The sequence below is a fragment of the Hippoglossus hippoglossus genome, chromosome 12 (assembly GCF_009819705.1).
Source record: "Hippoglossus hippoglossus isolate fHipHip1 chromosome 12, fHipHip1.pri, whole genome shotgun sequence".
Classification (NCBI taxonomy): domain Eukaryota; kingdom Metazoa; phylum Chordata; class Actinopteri; order Pleuronectiformes; family Pleuronectidae; genus Hippoglossus; species Hippoglossus hippoglossus.
Genome location: NC_047162.1, coordinates 15,617,981 through 15,633,685, shown reverse-complemented (window position 1 = coordinate 15,633,685; position 15,705 = coordinate 15,617,981). Strand labels below are relative to the sequence as shown.

At 41.4% G+C, this 15,705-nt stretch overlaps 1 protein-coding gene across 1 annotated transcript in view; it reads left to right on the top strand.

Annotated features, from left to right (window-relative positions):
• Positions 1-15,705, top strand: part of grin3a (glutamate receptor, ionotropic, N-methyl-D-aspartate 3A) — a 38,560-nt gene that overhangs the window by 1,740 nt on the left and 21,115 nt on the right. Inside the window, exon 2 of the mRNA XM_034603032.1 lies at positions 7,491-8,239. Coding sequence (XP_034458923.1) covers positions 7,491-8,239 — 749 coding nt within the window. The remainder of the gene's footprint in view (positions 1-7,490; positions 8,240-15,705) is intronic.

The window sequence follows — 15,705 nt, the reverse complement described above, 5'->3', positions numbered from 1 at the left end:
TCCTCCTGCTGTGCATTAGAAACGCTTTCAGGGGAAACTCGGATCATGTTCTTCTCATTCTATTCCCTCCATCAGCTCAGATGTTGGTCAAATGGGCCAAACTGGCAAAATAATGTGTGACACGAGCTGGTGTCTTTGATTAGGGAGCATGAGGCTCTGTCCATGGTGCTGAAGTATGTGCACTGTGTGTTTCTGTGCAGAGAAACAAGAGGAGACAGGTTTTCTTCTCGTTTATCCACAAGGTTACAAGAACCATTTTAGTTGAAGGCTGTTCAGACCTAGCGGCAGAAACCCTGAGGCGTTCTCTATATGCATAATGGGATGTTTTGTTTATGCTCACTATCCCAATGTGTTTATTTAAAGCAGAAGTTCAGCATCTTGGGCGGAGAGCTCAACAGTGAACTTATAGTCCCTGATCTGACATGTTCAACAAATATATGATAAAATACTCTTTCCTATCTTTTCAATAATTCATTGTCAGACACATATCTCATAATCAAACTGTCCAGAGACTCTTATGGTTTATACCTGTTGAAAGAAGCACCATTCTTTTTGAATGAAATCCTTGACTTTCGCCTCTAGGGTATCATCAAGTAGGTAATTTATGTACATTTATAAGAACAATTTATACATAACATACAGTACAAATGATTTTTGTAATTTGGCCTGTTCCAGACATGAATGCAAATATGGATCAGATTTTTTTTGAATTTTCACACTTACACAATGAGGTCAAACTTGTTCAGCACCACCTGTTTTCGAAATTGCTTCATTATTGGCTACACCGTGCATTCTTTCTCTAAACATTATTATTAAGCCCACTTGGCAGGAGAACATCCAGTGATTATGAGTCATTTATCATTTAAGTCTGCATGTGGCATTATCATTTCAAAGCATCACTGTTGTAATTGTATTAAACCAAGTGCCATTAATCATCATGTGAGACTGAGCATCACTTTCAGACAAATGGTGACATGATGCATTTAATCCCCGACTTAATGTTTCGCATTAAAAGAAACCTCTCATTTGACATCAGGTTGAAAAACAAAAGACAACCTTCCATCCATCCATCGTCTACAGTTTATCCATCAATACAGGAGTTAGCTGGAGCCAATGCCAGCTGCCATTAGTCAAGAGGCGGGGTGAGAGTATCACCAGCGCTTACATTCACAGCTACGGACAAATTAGAGGCTCCACTGAACCTAACCCCAATCTGCATGTCTTTGGACTGTGGAAGGAAGATGGAGTATCTGCAGAAAATCAATGAAGAAAAAGGCCCCATGCAGCAAATCCTTAAAAATGTGGCTTTAATCTTCAGAATCTTTTGAGTTGCTACAAGCTGTGAAACATCTGAGATCTGACGTATTTTTTAGGAATCATGAAACAACTTACAGCACCTAAAACCTTCAAATATCATCTTCGTAAAAATAACAACTCTTATGGACTTCCAGATCCGAATCGGATTCACAGTTTGGGAAAGTGTACGAGTTTGATTTAAGATTCAGGACAGATTCCCTTCATGTTTAATTAAAATCAGCTCTGACTGGGGAGTCTCACGACCTGAAATATACTCTTGTGCCAAATACACCAGCTGAGGACTATCAGCATCAGCTGGAACAGGAAGGAGAGAGAGAACATGCGTTAAAGGAATAAATAGGAAAGGAATAAATACACTAAATTTATCACAAAGATAGTTCTACAATAATCTTTCTGCAGAGGAGACACCCACTGAGCCTGTGTGTGTGTGTGTGTGTGTGTGTGTGGTTACATGTTTTTGTGTGAACAGGTAAAGATCATTCTCACAAGTGCACGTAGACAAACAGTGATTTAGTGTAACTATACACTGTAAACCACTTTAATAAGGTGCCACTAACAGGGTAGTTATTGCATATCAATGAGTGCAGACCAGCAGCGGGAGTGTGTGTGTGTGTGTGCGTGTGTGTGTGTGTGTGTGTGTGTGTGTGTGTGTGTGTGTGTGTGTGCCTTTCCAACCACCCAGGGAGGGGCAAAGAGGACCATTGTTTTTGCCAACACTCGCACAAATACACACACAGACACACACACATCCGAACCATTAGTTAGACTGAAGGGTTCTGGGACATTTGCCACCCAGTGAGCAACTGTGTGAGAGTGTGTGTGTAAGTGTAATATCTCATTTCCTGCTCTGTGCACAAGTTAGCATTTTGCTGCGAGGGGAGAGAGCAGGTGTCCAAAGTCCAGGCTGGTTGTGAGTGTGAAATAAGAGGTAGAGATATAACATGTAGAACAGATGGAGAGATGATTGGTTGGACGGATGAAAAGGACGAATGGGCAGGAAAAAAATGAAACAGTCGTACAAACAGATTGTTCAGTTGCTCGTGTGTGAGACTGTGTGAGAAATGGATTAACTTCCCTCTGACTCAATCTAGTTTCGCTTTCAAATCCCGACCAAAGTCCAACAGCAATTTCAGCAACCGTTTTCCCAAAATGTGAAAACTTTGAATGTCTCATTAGTGTTTTATTCGGTGACCTTAAAAGACCCTAGTTCATCCTCGCGGAGTTTATTATAGCTGAGGTTAAACAAAGTTCACAGTTAAGAAATGTATATTATATTAAATCAGTGAGTGACTTTTTATCTGTCCACAGTGTGTTACGCAAGTATCAAAATAATGAGGCTGCATTAGAATGTGAACCATGGACCATAAGATAAAGTCAACTAAAGGGACAGGAGACTGGCAAATGGGTGGAGAGGGGTTTAGGAAGCAGAAAATGATTGAAAATGAAAAAAGTCCTGGGACTGAGAAACTCCTGGGGAAAGACCAGTTGTCTTTGATATGAGGACCTAATTTTAAAATGGAAATATATCTCATACTGGCCTGCAACACTCCAGCAAGTAGGAAACTGAGATACACTGACAGCTTGAAACACATATGGTGCATAATCCTGCTCAGACCCAACAGTTCCCCTTATGAAACCACATGTATGCACCAAATTTCAACATCCTATAGCTCGTGATGATAAAGAAAGTGGCAACAAAATTCAATGTTTTTTGTTTGTTTCATGGGATCCTTCCACCAAGTTTTACAGTAATCTGTTTTTGCATAATCTTGCTTACAAACAAACAAACCAACCAATAGACAGAACCTCCTTCGTAAATATCTGCTACATAATCCAATGAATACATTTTTGGTACTTTGGCATTAAAATACGTCGCACACGTCCCATGAAATCAAAAGGGAGAAGTACAAACTGTTTGTGAAATGTGTAGATGTCCAATATTCATCATAAATAATATGATAGTTCATAGGTAGATAAGTGGAATCTATTCGAGCAGAAAAACGCTGCAGTGAGCTCTACCTCTGCAGAATAAAAAGACTTTGTTCGTCTTTTGAAATCAGTGTCAGAGAAGTATTGATTCAATCGGATGTTAATATTTTATGTTGAAGCACTGATGCACTGGACTGAATCAGTTTGAGCAGTAAGTGTAAATGCGTTACAGTTTTGGGGGAATCATAAAAAACGCTGCTTCACAACTGCATCACACTGAAGCCGCTGACCACAAACTGTCAATGTCCAGGATAGTTACACATTAAAACTCAACAACGCTCACATGACTGACATGAGGTGCATGAGGTGTTGACTGAGCAACCAGATAAGGTGTTTTGTTACTTGGGCATGAGGGGGGGGATGGCTATAACTTGGAGATGATATTTGTAATGTGGAGATTAAAAGCCACACATGCACAAACACATGATGATAAGCTTATATCACCTCCAGGTAAATTAATTTGTAGATGAGGAGATTGGTGCAATTATGTCCTCAGCTTCTCTGAAATGATAATAGATGGATGAGAGGAGTTTGCTGATAGGGGACTTTTTAAAAATAAGGTAAGCAGTGACATTGTTGAATGACAGGATAAGAATGGGCTGAAGCCACAGGGACATATTGTCGTAAAAAGGACCTTAATTAATATTAATTACTAAACAGATTTCGACTAATATATATCATGTAAACAGCAGTTTTCTTACGAGGGGCTCTGAATGCTTCCATTTACATTATTTACACACAAACTATGACGTTTCTCCTTCATTCTAAAGTCCAACCACATGCAATAAACCAAACGTTTTCTTGCCTTGCACCGGAAGTGTTGCTCTGTTTCTGCAGACATGGTGACCATCACCAAAACCAGAATACCTATTCGAAGTCTGAAATCTGTGGATTGCTGCCACCGTCATTGACTTCCACTTTTCATTCATACAGTTTATATTCGGTTGATGCAGGATAATATTTACCTCAACATTTTCAAAGCACAGTAATCGAGCGCAGTTTTAATAATAATTGACATTTAAAGTGGTAAAACTAACCATCCGATTCGTGTAGCTACAGAATTTAATCTGTTCTCATGCAAAAAAATGAATCTTTCATTTAATTCATGAAAAGATCAATAACCAAGTCATTACTAGTTTATTTGATTTGTCCACTGGCTCATGATTCTGCCATTCGGAGCAGTTTTTACATACAGCAAAGGCTGTGAATTTCTTTGCATCAAAAGTCAAATTTTGCCACAGAAGTCACACCAGATTTTTGTAGATAGAAGAATGAAGGAAGACGGCACCGTGACAACAGACCTGAGATTTCCCAATGCATCGAAAGCGGCACATCTCTGTGTTTGTGTAACAGAGCAGGAATCCACACTTTCTAGCAATATTTCTGTTCTGTTTATTTACATGAGGAACAAAGAGAGGGTTACAGATTTATGGAGATCACAGAGCAGAAGTTCTGCGGCGGAGAATAAATCCTCCAATCTTCCTGGGGGATGAGAGGAGGTGTGAGTGTGATGCCCTCTGGACCGTATTACCATTTATTTCCCTTAAACAGGACTTCTGAATCTGAAATAAAACAGGTCCTATTGCTTTCGCCTGGTTTGTTTGTCCGCGTCAATAATCCATTCGTATATATGCAGTAAGCAGGTGAATAATGATGGTCCTATTTACATGCCTATTGGATAGGCCGAATAATGGGATAAATAAAACGAACCAATAGACTGATCTAATGGACTTTTACTGCAAAGCTTGTGTAAAAGTTGTAAAGTCAATTAAACAGTTTGGGGGCTTTTTTTTGTGTGTGCAGTTCCGTGTGTGTTTGTGTTTGTGTGTATGTGCGAGCACAAGTGCATGACTGATTGATTAACAGAGTGACTGGTATGTTGCAGGCTGGGTACAGTATGCCAAGGTACACACTGAAGCAGAACTGGCAGCTCGTGCAGACTGAATTAATTTGATCCGAAGCATTGCAGGGATGACTGTCAGCTTTGAAACATATCTGCCCTGATCTCCTGGCTCACTATAACTCTGTCGGTGGAGTGCATTGGATGTGAGGGCTACAATAGATCTGCACTGGTCTGATCATGATGCCACTGGGGGGGGGGGGGGGGGGGTCAGTGGACCAGTGTGGAGGCTTTGTCTGGTTTATGTTAACGCCTCTGAGTGAACCCTCCCTGTAAGCTGATGTTCAAATGTGTTGCTGTGGACGTCCGCTCTCCGCTACCTCGGGCTTTCAGTGCAGAGACCTGGGGGCCGAACTCCGATGAGATTAATTGACCCACACTGTGACATCATCTAATTGACGTGACAGGCCCATGAGCGATAGAAAACCAATTGCGTGACTGTACACATTGGCCGCAGCTGGTGTGGGCCACACGCTTTCCCTTGCAAGATGCCGCCCTCTTGGCCGTATCGAAATCAATCAATCAATCAAATTGTATTCGCCCGTATTCACAAATCACAATTTGACTCATTGGGATTCAAAAGGTGCGACATCCTCTGCTCTAAACCCTCAGCAAGAGTAAGGAAAAACTACCAAAAAACTCAATAACAGGGGAAAAAACGTAGATGCCTCGGAGAGAGCCACATGCGAGGGATCCTAGGATGGACAGAATTACAATAGATGCTTTGAGTCGCAGAGCACATCAACAAAATAACAATATTCACAACATTAATGAGAAAAGACAGTGTCTAACATAAATGGAGAGGTGTAGCAATGTTTAATGTATTTGTACATAAGAAAATGTGCGACAGAGATGAAGGGAGCAGTAATGTAGTGACAGAGGTGTTGTCAGTAATGGGAGAATATGTGAGGAGGTTATATTGTATATCGTAGCAATCTAGTTGTGATTATAATCCACCATCAACTGCCAACACAATCACCATCAATGGTCACAATCCACAATACTTCCACAGGCCAGATCGTTGATCTACTATCCACCACGATCATGATCCACCATCACCATACCATCACGATCCTGATCCCCAGTTACGATCTACCATCACGCCACTGGAAGTGTTGCTTTGGCCAACTTTGCATTTCACTTCCTAAACACTGCAGAAGGTGCCACTGTTTGATTTTAAGCGCTGCTGCTTCTTCTTCCTTCTGGAGGATGGATTTATGTTAATCCTGTTCTTGTTTTGCCTGCTCTGTTATTCTCTCATCCAGATGTTTTCTGACAAACCAAAATTAAGCACCTTTGAATCAGTAATTCCAACATAGTTCAGTAACCAACCCGACACCCCAGTGCCTTGATACTCATCGATCTGTCCAGCCCTCATTATTCAGCTGATGAATCTATGACTCACAAATCACAGGTGTCAATTAAATTGTTGAAATAACAAATGCATCTGAAGGAACCTTTTGAAAAAGGGCCTCATTGTGTTTCTTTTGGTTTTAGGGGCAGTTTATAAAGAAATATAAAGGAAGCACAAATAAAAAATAGATGTACTGTTTTCCTGATGATGTGAATAATGATATTCATGGGAGCAGGTAAGTGGAGCCTGGAATCTATTATATCCAGCAGACTGTTTGTACTCTAGGAACAAATTGAATTCTAGGATATAAGTAATTCCACCGTTTGGATTTATAACCTTTCTGTCGTTATTTCTTTTCCGTCCCTCCTTCTTCTCTCCTGTCCTTTTTCCGCTCTACTACATTTGTTCATCACCTTCCTGGATCCTCCATCTTACTCCTTTTTTTTTAAACATTGCATTCCACTTCATCCTTCACCAACTTCCTGTTATCCTCATTTCATTTTTTCATTTTCCTTCCATCTCATATCTCGCAATCTGCCCTTTATTCCAAACCTATCCATTCATGGTTTATTTGGCTCGTCACTTTGCCCTCTGTGAAATTAACCTGAACCCGACCAACCTCTCACCTTCCCCATCACCACTTGTTTATCACTCGCTCATGTTTTCATTACCCAATTTCTTCCTGTTTATTTGTTGTTTAACTGTCCCTCATCTCTATCTCATCTACTTTAATCAATCTCCTAAATCTCCCTGACCTTGTTTCCTTGTTGAATTCACCTTCGATCTTTCTCAATTTCATCCACATTCCTCTGTCATCTGCTTCGATCCCTCAATTTTCCCTTCTCTCTTTGTGTAAACTTTTCTTTTTTCCTCCCACTTGTCATTTTATGTTCCATTACGCCCATTTCCCCTGGGACTATCTCCTCGTAGAATCCTCTTCATTTCCAAATGGCGATGCGGACCATGGAGGCCCCGCCATCCCGCCTCCTCTACTCCCTGCTGATGATGAATGGCTGGTGGGATATCAGCGTTGTGCTCTGCCAGGGCTGGGACATTAGCCACTTCCTCAACCTCATCAAAAACAACACCCGCTTTCACCTGGGCACTCTTGTTAACCTGACAGCCAACGCTTCCACCTTATCAACACCTTCATCTCCACCGTCATCCTCAGGATCGGCACCAGGTGCGGCCACGGGAACGGAGGATTTGTCTTTATTGACGTCTTTAACACGTTTTTCATCCGCTGCCTCGGCCCCGGCTGCTTCATCATCCACTTCCTCCTCGAAAACGGACCAGCAGCAGGCACTGATGCGGCAGCTGGAGGCCCTGAGGGAACCTTCATCCACAACAGGGGTGGTGACATTTGGGTGCGATATCCGGGAGGTGCGCCGGCTTTGGACGGTGGCCACTCGGATTATGCTCCCAGACTTTCATTGGGTATTGGGTGACATCCAGAATGTGGCTGAGCTGCGGACGGAGGGGTTGCCCCTGGGGCTTCTGGCCCACGGGGTCATGGGGTCCCCTTCCCTGGATCACTACGTCCACGACTCTTTGGAGCTGGTGGCGCGGGCGGTGGGCAGTGCGGCCCAGGAGAATCCCGCCATGGCACTCATACCGGGGACGACGAACTGTATGGATGTACAAGAGAGGAACGGGAGCTCCGGGGAATACCTGGCAAGGTAGGAAACAAGTCTTTACTCAAGTTAGAATCAAATCTTCTCAGAGATTTGCATGTTTTGGATGTGAATACTGTGATAATTAGGTTTCTTCATGAAGATTTTTACAATTTTTCACTTCTGCTAAGAGAAACACGACAAATAAAGACTGTGCAATGTGACACAATGATAGAAAAGGATAGTAACAGGTAGCAAATTTAAACCCAATTACTAAGTGCACACTCTATATTACAACTAACAATTTTCAAAACTATGTTTTGGACTTGGAAATGAAAATGCCTGTTTTCTGTGTTCTAGGTATGATTTTATTTGCATAAAGGTTGAAAAACTATCGTCGCTATCCTGTAGTTGTTAAGCTCAAATGCAGAAAGAACAAAATATATATATAGTTTGAACATGCAGTGTTTCTTAGCCACTATGAAGCAGCCAAAAATTTACTTTGAACACAGCAGTGACATTTCCCATTAAGTTGATATGGCAAGATGGTAAATATTTTACACTCACAGCAAAGAGACTCAGTCACCTTGTGAATTTAAATCCAATGTAAGTCAGGACACTGAACTCACAAATCGTCCCCGACAGCTGTGCCAACAATGTGTGAAAAACGATGAATGAGGATTTTGTGTGTGAAGTGGTTTGAGTGATTGATTGACTAGAAAAGTGCGATATTTATACAGTCCATTTACCACTAATTCCTGACAACTCCCAGGGAAAACGAGTGAACCATAAAAACGGAAAATGCTGATTTAATAAGTGTTTATAGTGAGTTGATTATCTCCAGCGAACCACCCTCATTGTCAATATGTGTCCTGTTGTTTCAGCTTTGTCTCCTCCCTAATCCTGTTGTTGTGGGAGAATCTACTTCTCTCACATCTTGCAGATACTTGGTCACAGGCCAGATGCCACGTCAGTGTGGACTCTGCCAGCGAGGCACATATTTCATACGCACATCTGCATAAGCGTATGCACTCACGAGCGCGCGGCCTATCTGAGAGCGCACCGTATACACTCGATAACTGCAGCCCTGTGGTTAAAACGTTAACACGTGATGAATTGCATTTAGCAGCAGGAGTGCATCGCATTTACTCTGCAGCCGGGACCAGTCTACTTTATATTGCCGAGATATGAGCGAGGAGGAACGTGTGATCACACACCGCTGCATTACAATTAGAGTTTTGACCTTTCCTACCGGGATTCTCCTCAGAACACCTGAATCAGCAGAACCATCATCCCCGGGGAAGGGAATTATTTAAACACGGCACGAGCTTAGAGGAGCTGGAGGGAGATTTGGGATTGTGTTTACATTCCTTGGGTTTTTTGATTTAAGCTGCTTATGAAATGTTGATTAGTCGGCCAGTGTTTTACATATTACTGAACAAAAACAGGTGACACCTTTTCCCGGCTTTATAGGAGACCTGTCATTGACCCTGTGAAGGCAGACTATTTACCTGAACGTGTTCAGATTTACATTACACATGGATATTGGGTTTTATTCAAATTGGGAATTAGCATATTCCTTGCAAAGGGAAATCTGTTAATATTAGTAATTATTAATGTTAGATTCCTGTTTGTCTCTAGGTTATAAAGGTGAATTAAATCAGGGCCCCGATCATCATCTATTAACCTTTGCTTGAAATATATTTGTGTGCGCAGTCAAATATTTGTATTGGCTTTCTCTTTTCTTCTTGAAATAATCTTTTATCTGATAATGGAGTCTGTTTTTCTTGTGGTCAGATACTCAGAGTCAGTTCTTATCTGTTTTCATCGTTATCACAACGATTCCTGTGGATGTTTTTCTGTTGTTTCTTTTTTTTTTACTAAACAACAAACTGACCAACAATCACTGACTCTGCATCCATTTTCTTCCAGGGAGCCTGACAGGCATCGTCAACGAGCCGTATATATTGGCTCAACACTCAGATTATTGAATTCAGTCCTAATCTTCCACAGAGTGAAGGAGGGATCATGGGCTGTAAACCGCCTGCAGGGAGAGTGAGATGAGCGAGTTGAGGGTGTGGCAAAAGGTCAGAGTGGAACTTCCTCGAGGAAGAAGCTGATATTTGCACATAGAAAGTTCCTTAAAGTCAGACGAAAGATATTTGTAAAGCAATTTTGACTTTTTCTTCTGCTCCGGGATTGTTGGACTTTTAACCTCATAGTAAGATATCCCTCCATAACAGTGGCGTTTTGATTACTTCTGCCAGGGAGGTTTTTTTAACCTGTTTATTTGTCAGCAGGAAAACAGACAATATATAAAAATGATAGGCACCAAACTTCAATGAATGAATTATGGATTAGAGAACATAGAATTAGTTTTTATCACTTGCAATAACATTGCATGATGAGCATCATTCTCATGAATTTCCCAGGAAATACTGGATTGATATTGATGTAAAAAAAACACATTTGTAGTATTGAGATCTATGAGTTTGTACAATTTGGAGCCGATCTGCTGATCTGAAAATGTTGGTATGCACCATTTCAGTTAAGTTTGAGTTCAGGTGAGAATCTGTGGATGAGGATTAGGTGGAGGTATAGAATAGATATGATTGGGATTACAAACACATACAGGTTCTTAGGACAAATAATAATAGACACAATTTATACTTAAATTACAGTTAATTTCATTCTGAGTCACTTTGCAGTTGTTTTGTGTCTCTAAGGTCTTTTTTCATCTCTTTATAATAATTCGGTCTGTTTTGTAGTCCTTTCTTTTTAATCTTTTTGTGTTTAATTCCTTCTTTGTTGTTATCTGCCTGTTTCATTTGGCATCTCTTTGGTATCTTTCTTCCACCAAAACACAAGTTCTGGCCCATGCACCTGTTCAAGGATCCTTCAATGTGCACAACTGCAACTCAACTAAAACATTCAGGACAACTTAGATTTGACCTACAGCTGCTGTAATTCAAAAAAGCATGTTAACATACAGCTGAGGGCCAAGGAGCCTTTGGAAAGGATAAGCTGCCACACAGAGGTTTGTGAGGAGCAGGTAGTTCAGTTCATGTCGTCACCCTACAGTCGTGTTCTGATGTACTTCTGCTCTGGTGGAGGATCGTGTTCGGTCGTGTGCACGAGTGAAGTGAGTTAAACTATTGATTCCCAAATCCCCACCTGTTCCCAGCAAATTGCCACGGGAACACGGAGCTGCTGCAACACAGTAAATCACTGAGGTAATTGGACGCTGCAATTAGAAAAGCATCAATGAACCAGACTCAAGGTCAGAGACTGTGTGAATTATATTTTACTTTCTGTTGTATTTGATAGTTTTAGAACAAACCTTTTCCACATGCAAAAAAATAAATACAACCAATCTCAGCATTATTAGTAAGTTTAATTTCACTTAAATATTAATAAAAACAGAGTAATCCTGCTTGTAGGCACCATTATGAGCTTATTTTAAATTTAAATTTTAAGAACATTGCTGCAGTTAAACTCCCCCTCCTATCTTCCTATTTACTAGTTTTCTATGACAAGCACTGGATTTACATTTAATAATCATAAGAAAAATTACTTTTCAGTAAAGAGCTCGTTGCCCTTCTTGTTGACCTCTAAAAAATGTAATCATTTCTATTTACACTCATAGATTCCATACATCTGCAACTTGTAACTCGCTACGTAAAGACTACATTGTTCTTCTTAAAATATCTTTTAAAAAACTTATTAGATAGTTAAATTAAGCAAAGTTCCATGTTCATACCCACTGGCCTTGTCAGTATTAAACCTGCAGTCATGCAAAGACATTCTAGATTCCGTGTGCGAGAGAACCGCCGTTGGTTTTAGCCTTCGACCCGAGAGTCGTGGTATCAGGTGCTCGGTGGATGAGCTGACCCGGCGGGGGGGCACTGCTGTCACCACAGTGGTGTTGAAGCCAGAAACCTTGTGACAGATGAGCAGCTGAGAGGCTGTGGCAGTTCTCGAGCGGCACAATGAAAGCCTCCGGGGGATTTATTGCATGATTATTATGGAGTTATGGTTGCAGCCGATTTGCTGGCCAAGCAATCAAGCACTCACGAAGGGCAGCGGCTGGTGATGGATGGAGGTGTTTGTCACCAGACAACTGTATCGTCAGGGGTTACGGCAGGTGACGGATTGTAGACAGCGCCCGCTGGATGCCAAACCACTTTCAGTGTTTGCAAACAAGAAAGGCGCCATATGGTGGTAGCAGGATGGGAAAAAGACAAAGGACACTTGACATTACACGTATGTCGATGATTCCCATCTGTACTGTTTATCCTTTGGGGGTCACAAGGGGAGCTGGAGTAAATCCCAGCTGACATTAGACGAGAGGCAGAGTATGCCAGCATATCGCCTCATGTTCACATCTGTAATTAACCTAACACCAGTCGGCATTGGGCTGTGGGAGGAAGCCAGAGAACCTGGAGAAAACCAGGAAGCTGAGGCGACTAACCACCGCACCACTTTCAAACATTCCCACTTGAGAATATTGTTTTGGAGGTGGGTGAAGGTGAAGGGGAATGAAGGACACACAACCGGTCCGTCTCACAAGGCCTCACTAAAATTCTGCAGGAATGTAATCCTCATCTCAACTGTACAAACATCAAAAAGCAGGAACACGATCACAATAACATTTGGCCAGATTCTTACCCAGATGTTTTGCTCCAGGCTGTGTGATAAAATGACAGCAGGTGTCAGATATGGGACTTCAACAGCCACGGTAAATATTTTAGGAATATTTTAATTACAGCCCGGAGTTAGGCGTATGACAGTTTGTTCCATAACACCTGATGGATGATGACATGATGAAGGATCGATGTTCAGGTCTACTCGACTCATTAGCAGAAATCTTTTAACACAAGATATTCACTGTAGAAAAGATTCAGCTGCAGCTTCTCTCTTTGCCGAGCGTCGCTGGCCACAGTTAAAATGACAAATGTGCTGGAAGTGGTTTGTCTCATTGGCTGCAATTACTTAACTTAATGATCGGCCTTAATTGAACTCCTCAGAGAGTGTGTATGTGTGTGTGTGTGTGTGTGCTCTCTACACACTGTCAGTGCACATCAAAGACAGTTTGTTAGATAATGATGGAAAGATCTGAAAGCGATCCCTCACTTTGACAGATTTCCAGCAACAGGTTTGTCTTGTACATTAAGTTTTATTGTGATGAATATACTTTTAATAACTGCTACAAAACTAGCTTTGTCTCGTTAGCATTAAAAATGTAAGCGACAGAAAACAATAGATTATGTAATTGTGGCAGGAATCTAGATGTTTTTCCATTGGTTTCTATTTTTGGAAAAATTACAAAATGTTGCCTCTGGTTGTATCTTCGTGTGTTTGAGGTTTTTAAATACTTCTCAGTGCATTCCACTTTTTGTGCGAAGAAATTGCGAACTTTTAACAACTGAAACATTTGGGTTAATGACAAAAGTAATATGCAGTGTGTCTGTCTCTACTGTATGTGTGTATTTATGCAAGTAGGCAAATCTCTGAGTTGAAATAGCTCCAGGGAAGGAGAGAGCTAATCAGCCAGTGGTGGTGGAACATCTGGCTGTTTGTTTCAGTGTTTGATTGAAATTTAGTTTTCTGGCCAATTCTTAATACTGAGGAAATAAAAAAATTCCAGTGTCTCAGGATCAGATGCATTTTTAGGATATTTATAGACTACATACTGGCATAAATAATGCATGGCTGAAAAATAAAATAATAGAGCAGAAATCATCCATCATAAGAAACCAGATGATTAATTATTCGTTATTTTGAAGAGGGTTAAACAGTCACTGCAGGTTATTCTGCTTGGTTTTATACTTTGATTTCATTCTGCTCTTATCCTCTCCATTTATTTCCTCAGGCTTTGATCAAAGAAAGATGCGTAAGGGTTTACACATACACAACGAGCCCTGATGGCAGCAGCAGGTTTGCCACTCTGTGTTTGTGCCGAACACGTGTTTGATGTCAGACGGTGATATACAGCAGCGGGACTCTCATTTCCTGCCTGCGACCGCCGACTTTGTCATACGAGTTGACAACAGCTTCTTTAACAGATTTCATCTGCTTCATGAAACCATCGTCTCTGGTTGGATTAGTTTTTTATGTTTGCAGCCGCCTCATTTAATACATAGGAACCATGTTGATATGCACTTGATGGCTGTGTATGACGTTGTGCTGATGAGAGCACGTCCCAGATCAGCTCCTCATTGGTTCGTGGAAGGCATTGAGATGTTTTATTGCTGTAATATTTCAGTTCCACTATAGCATTATTATACAGAAATATGTGAGCGCAGGCCATTATTTCATGGTAACATAAGGTGCATATAGTTTATATACATGATATATTATGTCCATATTCAGGTTGGTTATTGTAAATATAGGGAAACATTGATGTCACGTGACATTACAAGGGAGCAGTGTAACTTTCGTATCATGACCCCAGACCTTGGGTTAGATCCAGACATGCTAACCTTCGTTTAAAGCAAATAAAGCTTCCTTTAGTACCTTGGTTTTCGAGAGGTTGCATCTGTGAGGCAATAATTGTGGAATTGCAACTGGTGGCAACGTTAAGTACCGACATGTGACGTGTAACAGGAGGCGTGCAGCTCCACAGTATCATTTACAGCGTGTTGGAGCCAGTGAGAGGGACTGATGAGGTTTGGCCACCAGACTGAGAGGCTGAGGGAGGGAGGGACGAAAGATGTGATAACAACACAGCGGAAGAGAAAGAGAGAGGGAGCAGAGAAAGAAAGAGAGAGGGAGATATTCACATACGTACCGTGTGAATCCTTGAGATACACACACAGATAAACTACTGTTCCGTATTAACAGATAAGAAACAGTCAGGACAAACTTCAGCAGGTGTATTTTTTCAGTCCTCCTCGATAGAAATTCATTTTTTGAAGTGATGCATGCCGACCAATGCCAAAGATAGTCCCCCTGAATGTGCCAGCCAGCTGAGCTATGAAGATGGAAGATAGCTTTATAATAAATGGCCCCTCTGCAGCTAATACTCCCCGAACCAGTGGAAGTAAAGCACTTTCTGTTTGCTTCAGGAAGCTTTAAGAAGGAGGAACGCCTCTGGCAGACACTTTAACGATTCTAAAGAAAATGCAGATGAATTTGCTCATTTCTCTGCATCTTGGTGTTGAGAATAATATGTTTTGATACCTACTTAAAAACAGCACATAATCATATTATTTGAAATTTTAAGCAGAATTTCTATCTCCTTCGCTTCCCCCCCCCCACTCTGCTTTTTGACCAGTGATGTGGACATAAACGCAGATTGTGGTTATACTCGACATTGTCCTCTAACTTGATGCATGAGGCGAACACATGAGGCAGACATGAAATCGAGTTAGCGCTGCTGTGTGATAGATTCGATGAACCCTGACATCACTCCTCAGCCTAGAAACACCGTCACGACTCGTCTGCAGGTTTTATTCGGAGCGTAGGAGGTTCTGCAGCAGCTCCAGATGTCAGCACCTGTCCTCATTTCAGCCTCCTGGTCAGTCGCTGCT